The following is a 12203-nucleotide window of genomic DNA, read 5'->3' as shown; positions in this document are numbered from 1 at the left end:
AATTAATAAACTACAGAATGTATGCCTACTACAATATTTATGTAATAGTCAATTAAGACAGTATTGTGTGCGAACACAGCGTATGCCGTTTGGCTTCTAAAATGAGTACATCCAGCATCCAAATTGCATTGGCAGTTTTGCACATGCTCTGTTTGCCAAAGTGAATCCTCATTCACTCGTTGAGATTTCTGCTTGTTTAAAGCCAGCATTCTTGTTGCTGATGCTGGGTGATCTGCAATGTCTTTCTCAGGCCTGATCATAGACAGCTTGCCCTCTTAAGCTAGTGTTTTTTCAAGACCTAAAAGCTCAAGTAGGCTATTTCTGGAGACGGCTTTTTAACAGGGTCCATAACTAACAGAATATGCCATTCTCATTATGTGAGTGACCACGTCTTTGCCTTGACAACAATCTGCAGCCATAAAGCAAACTGAATTCTCAAACAAGAAAATTGGTGACAGCTATCATTGCATATTTTGTTTACTGTAATATATGGGATTCTTCCATGGAAACCATGGAAATAGTATTTGCCTGATCTAATAGTAAATAATGAGATAGACCACAATGGATTTTAGTACCTCATCAGTGTTTGATCAGCACAAAGGTAAGTCACTTGCTACTAATTTCAAAAGCCATTGGTCCCAGCACGTCTGTTGAAATTTTATGGTTTCGGCTAGTAAATCAATACTCCATATTTTATGGTGGAGATCTGGTCTAATGTGAATTTCTTATATGTTTATCATATGTTGCTTCACTCTGTCTGTACAAAAGGGACCTTCTTGCATCAGTGTTAAGGGCAGATATTTCTGTCTACTAGTATAGTTTAAAAAATGAATCAATGATTTCATCAGGAAGAATGACAGCATTTTTTTTTAAGGTCAGCTCTGAGATTTGTGTATACAAGTTGTTACATTAAACTAGAACCAGTTAAAATGTGGTATTTGACTTGTACAAAACTAAGTGCCCATTTTCCTAATTAAATTCATGAATTTTGGAATTATAAGCTGTAAATAGTGAAAGAAATACACACTGACAACTGATTTATTTTCAGGAAATCTTTAGGTGTACTGCACAAATATTACTGTATCTTAACATAAGAAATCTAAAATAAGCCCTAACACAGTGATAAATTTTCTACAGGAATAGGTTGCTATGGAAATATAGATGGATCTTAGTTATCTATTTTGTAGTTAGATTATTTGAATTGTATTTGTTGGGGTGGGGGCTATGATATATCTAATATAATTTACATCCTTTCTTGCTTAATTCACTAAAATTCTATATTCTCTATAGTCCCCTTTGTTCACAAAGCAGGAAATTTTCATTGTTTAAACAACTATGTTGCATCAAATCTCTCTGTCCCTTTACAAAGCCCCAAAATGACTTATGTGCAATCTTCCCAGTCACCAGTATGCACCTGCAAGGTGTACATGCTGATAAAGCAGAGTTGGCCCTAAAACAAAAGGTTGTGACTTGCTGCATAGGTGAAAAGGCTAACACCAAAATTCTTCAAAATGCAAGTGGTACACCCAGAATACTGCTTGTTTAGTCTTTTTAACACATCAGCATCCAATTCTGGTATTTGTGAATAAATTGATATAAATCAGATACGTATGCATCAAATTGCAATGGGAATCGGTGACTATGCAAAACCCAGTTTTGTCATGGTCATTTTCTGGATCCATTTTGATTTGAGTTTTTCTCTTAAAGTGTTCTATAGCATTAGAGCATAAGAATGGCCTTACTTGGTCAGACCAAAGGTCGATCTAGCTCAGTATCTTGTATTCCGACAGTGGCCAATACCAGGCACCCCAGAGGGAATGAACAAGTAATCATCAAGTGATCCTTTCCCTGATGCTCATTCCCAGCTTCTGGCAAACAGAGGAGAGGGACACCATCCCTGCCCATCCTGGCTAATAGCCATTGATAGACATATCCTTCCTGAATTTATCTAGTTCTTTTTTGAACCCTGTTATAGTACTGGCCTTCACAACATCCTCTGGCAAACAGTTCAACAGGCTGACTGTGCGTTGTGTTAAGAAATACTTCCTTTTCTTTGTTTTAAACCTGCTGCCTATTAATTTCATTTGATGACGCCTAGTTCTTGTGTGATCACAAGGAGTAAATAGCAATTCCTTCTTTACTTTCTCCACACCAGTCATGATTTTATAGACCTCAATCATATCCTCCCTTAGTCATCTCTTTTCCAAGCTGAAAAATCCCAGTCTTATTAATCTCTCCTCATACGGAAGCCGTTCCATACCCCTAAACATTTTTGTTGCCCTTTTCTGAAGCTTTTCCAATTCCAATGCATCTTTTTTGAGATGGGGCGACCACATCTGCACGCAATATTCAAGATGTGGGCATACCATGGATTTATATAGAGGCAATATGATATTTTCTGTCTTATTATCTATCCCTTTCATAATGATTCACAACATTCTGTTCAAATTTTTGACTGCCACTGCATATTCAGTGGCTGTTTTCAGAGAGCTATCCACAATGACGCCAAGATCTCTTTTTTGAGTGGTAACAACTAATTTAGATGCCATCATTTTATAGGTATAGTTGGGATTGTTTTCCAATGTGCACTATTTTGCATTTATCAACACTAAATTTCATCTGCCATTTTGTTGCCCAGTTACCTAGTTTTGAGAGCTCTTTTGTAGCTCTTCAGTCTGCCTGGGACTTAACTATCTTGAGTAGTTTTGTATCAAAACAGAGACAGATAAGACCCATTACTTCATTGTGTTGGCTCTAGCATTTGGTGGGATTCATTCTTCCTACATAAGCATTCTTGCCAAACTTTGTTATTGATCATTCTGTAGGCCTGGCTTCACATAAATAATTGGCCATGGGTGCAGCGATATATTTTGGGAGACAGGATTAAATAAATCAGGAGGCTGGACACAGAATATCTGTAGTAGCTAAGATAAAAGGTGTCCATTGGAAATGATGTTAAGATAACAATGGATAAAATAAGCCTGGAATATAAACGAGGAAAAGAGTAAATTGTGCATGGACAGAGAACACTGTACAGGAATTGGTTCCTACAAAGTAACCAAGCCAGTCCCAAAACGTGTAATGCAAGGTATAGTAAATGCAGTATAATGTGCGAGTGTGAAAGAAGTTTGTTTTGTAACTTTTGAAGGTGTAGTATGCCCTGTACTTACCCCCTATGCTTAGCCTGATTAACTCAAGTGTAGTTTGATTGTATATTAATAAAGACACCTCAATGATTAGGTCTGGGAGGCTACTGAGTGCATAAGTTTTCAGAATTCACTGCAACAGACTCCTGAGTGGAAAAGGTCTTGAGCCTACCCCAGCATACTGGTGCCGTGACTCAGTGTGACATTCCATACCTTGGTTGTGATCTTACATATAAAGCATGCCTTGTAAGGTACTAAGGAAAAGGTTATGATCTGCTGAAAGTATTTTCTCTATCATATATGTATATCATTAATGCATATGAAGTTATGAGAATTGTGTTCTATGGTGGTCACTAAAACATGCTGTAAGTTGGGGAATCAGCCACATATTAGTTCCCCAGAAGCAATAGCAAGGAAGGTAACCAACACCTGGGGGGGGTGTCAATCAGCCCATCAACAACCATTGTCCAGCAAGGGAGCTACATGCAATGACTCACCTGGATGAGGCCACATCAAAGGAATTGCTCAACCTTGCCTGGTGACTCAGCAATGCCCACCCAAACATGCCTGGACTTGTGTTTTCCAAGCACATGGACTGAAGGTATAAAACTGAAAACAGAGGGCCCAGCCTGGGCCCTTCTCCTTCACCCACTTATGTGGCAAGCAACAAGGAGACTATGAAGACTCCAACTGAGGGACTGCCCCAGATTTCAAGGGTGAAATCTGTGTAATATGAACTGCAATACCCAGTGGGGTGAAAAAAATTGCTTAATCTAGCTGTTGCCAACTCTAATAGTGTTGAAAGTTCAGACTGCATGCTTTTATTTTACTTTGGTAACCAGCTCTGACTTTTTTGCCTGTCACTTATAGTCACTTAAAAATCTATCTTTTGTAGCCAATAAGCTTCTTTTACCAGTGAGTTTGTCTGAAGTGTGTGGCAAAACTGCCCAGGTTTGCAAAGGCTGGTGTATATCCACTTTCCATTGATGAAGTGGTGAACCAATGAATAAATTTGCACTGCACATCTTGAGCAGTGCAAGATGGCATATTCATGGGGTACAGTGCTGGGAGCTGGGGGGATTTGGCTGATGCCTTTCCCTGTGTGATTCCTGAGTGGCTCTGGGAGCATTCCTGCAATCTAGTTGGGTGTGGGGTCTCCACATGTGGTTGTACTGAGTGATAACAACACCTTGATAAGTTTGCTGCTGGTCACAAGCAAGGCATTGTTAAAGACAGCACAGGCTGAAGAGAGTTAAGGGGGCACAGTGGTCCCAAAGTCCCAGGCTGCACCCTGGGGATCCCATCACACTCAGATCCTCTAGTCTGGAGCAGGTAACATAAACAGTTCGTAGTGTAAGAGTCACCACCTAGCATTAAGGGAATGGCACTGGAAGGATTTAAGGGTTTAAATAAGAATAAGTTGGTACCATACAGGAGAAGTGGGTTAAATATAAGGATGAATCCTCTGGACTCCTAAGTGAAGTATTAGGGGGAGATAGGTGAAAAAGGAACTCCAGAGAGTATTATGGGGTAGGGGGAGAATGCCTGGAAGAACACAGCAAAGATCCTTTGGATGCCACTGAAATTTCCAATATGGATTAACTGCTTCTGAATATACTACAGGGGTGTAACCTGGGTACAGTTGTGTTTCAAAAAAAAATGGGGTGGGAAGGGAACACCTAGTAAGTTAAAAAAAAAAAATACTGTCTGTCACAAATTTCAGTGTAACAATCAGCTTACTAAAGCTTCAGCTAGCTGAGCCACAGAATTAAAATAAGGGAGTTAAAGACAGCAGTTATTGAGGCGCAAGCCAAAAAGTTCTCACCTGTGTTTTTTTTAAAAATTGTTCAGTTTTAAACTGCAATTTTTATATTTAAGAAAATTAAATGGTATTTGCTTATAATTTGCAATTTGCAAAAGGAAAATGTCAGGCATGTAAAACCATTTAAAAAAAGAAGAAAGTTCAAAGGCTCAGCTGACAAGGCTAAGCCAAAGCAAAATTAAAAGATTTATTTGGTCTCTCTTACTAAATTGCTTACAGCATAGCTAGGGACCACAAAATTTAACAAAACACCTATTTAACAGGTGTTCTAATAATAACAATATGTGTAGTAGGTGGGCAGTACATGCTCTATCAGCGGTTCTCAGCCTGTGGGCCACATGTGGCCCAGTTAGCACACAGCTGGGCTGCAACTGTGTGATTTAAAAAAAAAAAATCAAAATTTGCTGGTCTGGCAGGGGCAGGACTGTACGAGGGGAGGAAAGAGAGAGAGAGAGAGAGTAAGGCAGCCTTCAGGAGCACTGCTCCCATCAGGGGGCTGGTGAGTACTTCAGGGGGCAGGAGAGAATGGGTCTGTGGGTAGGTTGGTGGGGGGGAGCACTGGGATTTAAAGTTTTGCTGGGATACTGCAGCACCCCCAGGGGTTCAGCTCAGGGGTCAGTTCCAACTACTCAGCCCCCATTGTTGGGGGTGGAGGGTCCAGGTCCAGATGTGGCCCGCCTGGCCCTGCGCAGTGGGGTCCTGCGGTCCGGCCGCCTGGCCCTGTAATGTAAGGTCCTGGTCCAGCTGCTGTCCGGGTCAGGCTGCCCAGCCCCCATGCAGCAGGGTTCCAGGGTTAGGCTCCAGCTGCTAGTCACCTGGCCTGGCCGCCAGGCCCCACATGGGGGTGGCGGTCCCATGGTACAGCCATCCAGCCCTGTGCTGCAGGGTCCGGATCTATTCCCCTCATCCGGCCCCACATCTCGGGTTCCCAGTTTCTGGCTGGCCCCCTAACCCTGCATAGTGGGGTCTCAGACTCCAGCTGCCTGGCCCCACGCTGCAGGGTCCGGGTCCAGCCCCACACACATTCCAGGTGCCCAGCTCCACATGGGAGTCCGGTGTCTGGCCCTGCTGCAGGGCCCAGGGTTCAGCTGCCCAGTCCCATGTGGGGTTCTGGGTCTCGGCTGCCCGACCCAGCACCCAGAGTTCTGCTTTAGCCCCACAGGGATTGTGGCAGGGTTAAGGGGGACATGCAGTGGTTCTCAGCCTGCAATAATAAACAGGTTGAGAACCACTGTGCTATACAAAGTGAAAGCAGCCTTAAATGCTATGGAAGCAAAAGAAAAATGCACTCTTTTATCTCGACAGAAAATCTAAAAATTTGGCACAAGAGGTGACACAAGCTGGTGCAGGGTAAGAAAATTAACAAAGGCCCAATACCATGAAGTTAAATGTGAAATCACTGTAACATGTACATTGAGGAAGAAGTTTGTTTTCCCTCCTCAAATACTGTTGTAAGACAATGCAAGGTCTGAAAAGTGCCAGGCTTGTACTGCTGTTTGCATCTGGAGGATATTTGCATGTGCAGGTGTAATGTCTTACAAACAGAATTGCTGGCATGTGGATTCACTCTGGGGGAACAGTCTCCAAATTTCACAGTACGGCTGAGATGTTGAGAGGTTGGTAAAGTAAAAACTGCCTATGCTGGTGATAAATTTTATGTGGTGGCTAAAGAGGGCCACTTCTGGTACAGACCCAGGGAATGCTATTTTAATTGGCCTCTGTTCTGTTTCACACCCAAATCTCCTGTGGTAATAAATGGAAAGATTTTTTTTATCTTTTGTACAAGTTTTTTATACTATAATGAAAGCAAATTACAGAAGGATGCTTTAAAGGCAGAGCAAGTTTATAATGTGGGATTACACCCTGGTGAACTCTACTGGAGGAGGTGAGCTTGCACTGTCTGGTTTGTACTTTGAGCCCGATATCAATGGTGGTTCAAATGATCACAGTTACCAGTCTTGGGAATGTGTTGCTGGGTAGTGAACTTAAAAAATGAAACAAATGCTAATATAAAAAAAAAGAAAACCAGTGGAATGTAGGCCTGGCTTGACATGAGTAATTTGACATGGGTGGGGCCTCATTTCTTGAGGGAGATGATTAGGGAGGTAAATAAATCAGCAGGCAAGAAACAGAATGTTGGTACTAGCTAAAATAAGGGGAACATCTTGGACACCATTAACAATGAATAAGACAAGCCTGGAATGTAAAATGAGATAAAGAGTAAGGCGTGCATGTGATGGGTTGAATCCCCTATTCAGGGTGTCACCTGATGTGCTGGGGTCCCACTGAGCCCACCCGTTCCACTAGCCTAGGCTTCCTCCCCCTGTCCTTGTTGTGCCTCAAGCCTTCTCTAGCATATGCACAAGTAAGGCCACACCCAGCTGCAGATACAGACTGAAATCAGCTCTGTGTGGGAGGATTCATCTTGGGGATTTATCCAGAGCTCATGTGCATATCTCTTTTGGGGAGTAAACCCAAAATAATATAGTCTTATGCTGTATAGAGAGATCTGTACCATCCCCCAGATATGAATTGCACCAACTGGGTTTTGGAATAAACAAAAACAAGTTTATTAACTACAAAAGGTAAATTTTAAGTGATTATAATGGATAACAAACAAAACAAAGCAGATTACTGAGCAAATAAAACAAACACACAACCTAAGCTTAATTTACTAAAGAAACAGGTTAAAAAAAGTAATTTCTCACCCTAAATGTTGTTTTAGGCAGGTTGCAGAGTTTCTGCAGCTTAAAGTTCCACTAATTTCTCTTCACAGGCTAGACCCCTGTCTCAGCCTGGACTTAGCCCTTTCCTTTCCACAGTTTTGTTCCTTTGTTTCTTCAGGTGCTTTCAGCAGTTTTCCTTCTTAGGCAGGGAGGCAATAGAGAAAAGCCTTGACTGACTCACTTCCCAGCCTTAAATAGGATTTACATAAGGTGGGAATTCTTTGTTTCCAGTGGAAAAATACCATCAGTGTCCGAGATGGTACTCTGTACTAGGTGACATTATCACATGACCTTACAGTATTAAAGCAACTATGAGACAAGGCTTATTTGTAATGACCACAGGAAGGAACTCCATGAAAACAAGAGATCAACATCTTCATAGACCTATTGTCTTTCCTAATGGCTCATCCAGGCTGATTGCGTACTGTCTAGTGGGTGCTTCCCAGGTGTAACCACAGTTGTAATTGTTACATAGTCACTATTCCTAACTTCAGATACATAAATGATACATGTATACAAATAGGATAATCATATTCAGTAAAACATAACCTTTCCAATGATACCTTATATGACCCATCTTGCATCAAACATATCTTACTTATGCTATATTTATATCATAACAATATTTCTATGAAGAATATGCGGTGTAGCGACACAGAGCATATGGTACAGGAATTGGGTTCTTCAGAATAACCAAGCCAGTCCTAAAACATGTAAGGCAATGTAATGTATAAAGGTATATAAAGAAAGAGGTTTGCTGGGTAACTTTGGATGTCTGGTACACCCTATATGCACCACTACACTTGAGCTTGATCAGTTCAAATGTAGTTTGATTGTATGCCAAAGAAACCTCAGTGATGAGTTTGGAGTTGAGCTAAGTTCTTGGGAACCGAGTGGACAAAGTCCCAGAGGCTACCCCAACGCTGTCATGGGGGAGGTCTAGGTTGGATATTAGAAAACATTATTTCACTAGGAGGGTGGTGAAGCACTGGAATGGGTTACCTAGGGAGTGGTGGAAACTCCATCCTTAGAGGTTTTTAAGGCCCAGCTCAACAAAGCCCTGGCTGAGATGATTTAGTTGGTGTTGGTCCTGCTTTGAGCAGGGGATTGGACTAGATGACCTCCTGAGGTCTCTTCCAACCCTAATATTCTATGATTCTACCTCCTGTTGCGGGTGCTCCAGGGTAGGTGGGTACTAATGTAAGGGGACTGTTATCCCCTTACTAACATTCAGTGGGAGTGTTTGGTTGCTAGCTCCCAGCACTAAAAGGGGAGGGATCGATGGCAAATCAGGACCCTGAGACTGACGGTCCCCAGGAACAATGGCTAGAGGCCAATGCTCCAAGTCAGCCTGGAGCAGGCTGGGCAGGCTATCAAGGAGACAGAAGGCTAGGGTGGGTCCCGTCCACCGTGTGAGCTGGAATTGCCTGGGTCAGACGGAGTGGGGCCGAGCTAAGGAGAGAGCAGGGGCCCAAGCTAAGTTGCTGGGAGCAGAGCTGCAGCCCAAAAAGCCAGAGCACAGCCCAGAGAGAGCAGACCTGCAGCAACCAGAGCCAGAGGGGCCAGACATGCAGCCCAGGAAGCAGGTGCTGAGAGAGATTCGCAGAAGCAGTCTGCAGGGCAGACCTGCCCTGGGAGCAGAGCTGTAGCAACTGGAGCCAGAGAGGCCAGAGAAGCAGCCCAGGGAGCTGAAGGCAGAGCAGCAGCAGCAGCCGTGCTGAGGCAGAGTGGAGCTGGGGCTGGAGCAGTCCGGAGCTGGGTGCGGTGAGCAGCTGGGGAAAGCGAAGGGGACCCTGGGCAGTGGGCCCAGCACAGGGAGACACCTCAGCCAAGAGGCTCTGCAGGCCAGACTTGGAGGGGGATCATAACCCTGACAGAGCAAGGGTGACACTGGGGAGAAGGGTCCCTGCCACCCAGAGCCTGAGAGAGTGTGGCCACCACCAGAGCAATTGTCTGACCCGCAGTGTCCCTGCAGCACAGTCAGGGCCTGAGAAGGAGGCCTGGGACCTACAAGGAACAGACTGTGAAGTTCCCTGATGTCCAGAGACACTGTTTGTAACGATCCCTGCCACAGAGCGGGGTGATGTGTTTTCCTTTAACCTTTCCCATTTTTCCTTATTCTTTTTTAAAATTAATTGTTAATTAAATAACTTGTGTTTGCTTTAAATTGTATGATGTGATCAGTGGGTCAGGGAGGTGCACAGTGCAAAGAGAGTACCCCAGAGTGGGGACACCCTAGCCCCTGTCCTGGGTGACCACAGCAACGTTGGGGGTTGAGCCCCCCCAGGAATCCTGGGCCCAGCCTTGTTGGGGCTACGAGGACTCTGCCAGACAGGAGAGTGGAAAGGGAGCCCTCAAGGGCAGGGAGACCTCTGGGTAAAGGAAGTGGGAGCGAGGACGCAGATCCTTTCACCAGCCCACTTCACCGGGGTAGTGCAGAAGCCAGGAAAGTTCCCCACAATAGTGGGACCATTCCCCTGCTTACACTAAGCTAGTCCAAGAGCATGCAGAGGAGAGAAGATAAAACACATCAGAGGGGGGATGGAGGGAAAGAAATGGAGGGGGAGGCTGACATTTCTAGTTTATTTACGAAGCATAGGAGGGAAAGTGTCCCATTAAAAGTCTGTGAACCACTAGGTTAAGTGTTGTTTAAGCTCGTGCAGCTCCTAAGATGATCTCTGGATCATCCATGTGGGATGGAGGGGGCACTACCTGGTAATGGGCCAGTAGGGCCATCAGCCAAAAAAGTGCCTGATACTCCGTTAACAGTACACTCTGTTAGATTGTCTCAGAATGACATATTGTTGCATGTAACTACAGGTTTAGGCACACAATATTTGGGCTTTGAAAATCCTGCTGTCTTTCCCTCAGATAGTAATGCTTATTATAATTTATTTTTATTATGGCAGCACCATTAACCAACCAAGATCAGAGTCCCATTGCTCTAGGTATTGTATAAGTGAGTGAGCACCAGTCCCAAAGAGCTTTTAGTCTAAATAAGAAAAACAGAGATTTGGGAGAGGAGGGGAAAAGACAATGTGATGGTGAATAAACATCATGTTTAGGTCCAGGACTTTGGGGGTTTCTCTAATGGAGCAGAGAATCACATATTACACTCCTGTCTTCCAGGTATAATTCACTTTCAACATGGCAATCCCAAAGAACAACATGTAGTTTCATGACTGTGCATCAAGAATTTTATCTTTATGGATTGAAATTGTCATGTACCTACTCTGGCACAATGTGATGGTTTTGTTGGTGTGTGTTTTTATTTATTTTCATAAAGAAACAAACAAAAAATACACCAACAACAACAAGGTTCACAACTTGTATATGTTACCAAATGCCCCACATTTCACAGGATATCAACACAATCATATAACTTGTCAAAGTTGTGAGACCAGTCAATATAAAATCGGAAAATGTTACACAGACATAACATATTAGGGTGGTGGTAACAATAATACCAAAAAAAAAAAAAAAGCAGGGAAGGAGAGAAAGGACTTGGGGGAGAGTGGGCAGCAAGGGGGAGGGGGAAGCACAGAGGTATTATTTGAGCTATCTTAGCATTCTTCATCCAAATGTATCAAGAGATGAGGTCCAATTTTTTTTTTAATCCATACAATTGGTCTCTCCATTAATAAGTTGTTCTTTCTTACGTTGCTAACTCACAGGTCTGAATAACACAAGGATGTTTTAAATAATCAAATCCATAAAATAAGAGAATTAAGTGATTTCTGAATTCTGTATTCATACACTACGTACTGTTACTTGAGTATTAATTAGCTGTTGCTGGAGGGCCGAAGAGAATACTAACATTCATGACACAGGTTATCACAGTACAGCCAGAAAGGAAAGCATGTCCCATTACTTCAAGCATCAAAGGGATGGGGGAGATGGATGCTTGTTGTTAAGCACTATTGTTCATGCTGATCTGCTGTGAAGTGAGCCTGATATGGCATACTTCACTGTCTGCCAGACACTGGTGGTCTTTAGAGGAGACCAAGCAGCATCTTACTGATGATGGGGAAAGCAAATAATAAAAATACATAATTCTTCACAACATTGAACATGTAACACCTGGATTTTCAACTTTTCTGTTTTACAACCACTAATAATAATACCATAATTAATAATGTATAAATGTCTTGTTATCAGTAAGATCATATACATTTAGCTCCAGCAATTCTTTGTGGATGTTAACAACTGAAGTCTAGTCTAACAAAAAGATCACATGCACATATAACATATATCTTGTAAAACACTACATTAAGATCATATTGTGTGTATTGTATACAGCTCTTTTCAGAACAAACTGCTAGTATTTAATGTCGTGAAAGAAATTATATCCTTGTGGAACACTACTACTGTCATAAACAGATAGCTAAGGGTTAATGTTTCTTTACCTGTAAAGGGTTAACAAAGGGAACCAAACACCTGACCAGAGGACCAATCAGGAAACTGGATTTTTCAAAGTCAGGGAGGGAATTTTTGGACTCTGGGTCTTTT

At 42.8% G+C, this 12203-nt stretch overlaps 1 protein-coding gene across 2 annotated transcripts in view; it reads left to right on the top strand.

The window, feature by feature from the left end:
- The first annotated feature begins 200 nt into the window (after positions 1-200).
- The window catches only part of ANKRD55 (ankyrin repeat domain 55), a 74406-nt gene continuing 62403 nt past the window's right edge, over positions 201-12203 (top strand). For both annotated transcript variants that reach the window (XM_032775359.2, XM_032775361.2), the window contains exon 1: positions 201-601. In XM_032775359.2, the coding sequence (XP_032631250.1) occupies positions 562-601 (40 nt within the window). In that variant the 5' untranslated portion in view covers positions 201-561. The remainder of the gene's footprint in view (positions 602-12203) is intronic.

Source organism: Chelonoidis abingdonii, chromosome 6 (assembly GCF_003597395.2).
Source record: "Chelonoidis abingdonii isolate Lonesome George chromosome 6, CheloAbing_2.0, whole genome shotgun sequence".
Lineage (NCBI taxonomy): Eukaryota > Metazoa > Chordata > Testudines > Testudinidae > Chelonoidis > Chelonoidis abingdonii.
Note: the sequence above shows the minus strand (reverse complement) of the source record. Positions and strands in the feature narration are given on the sequence as shown.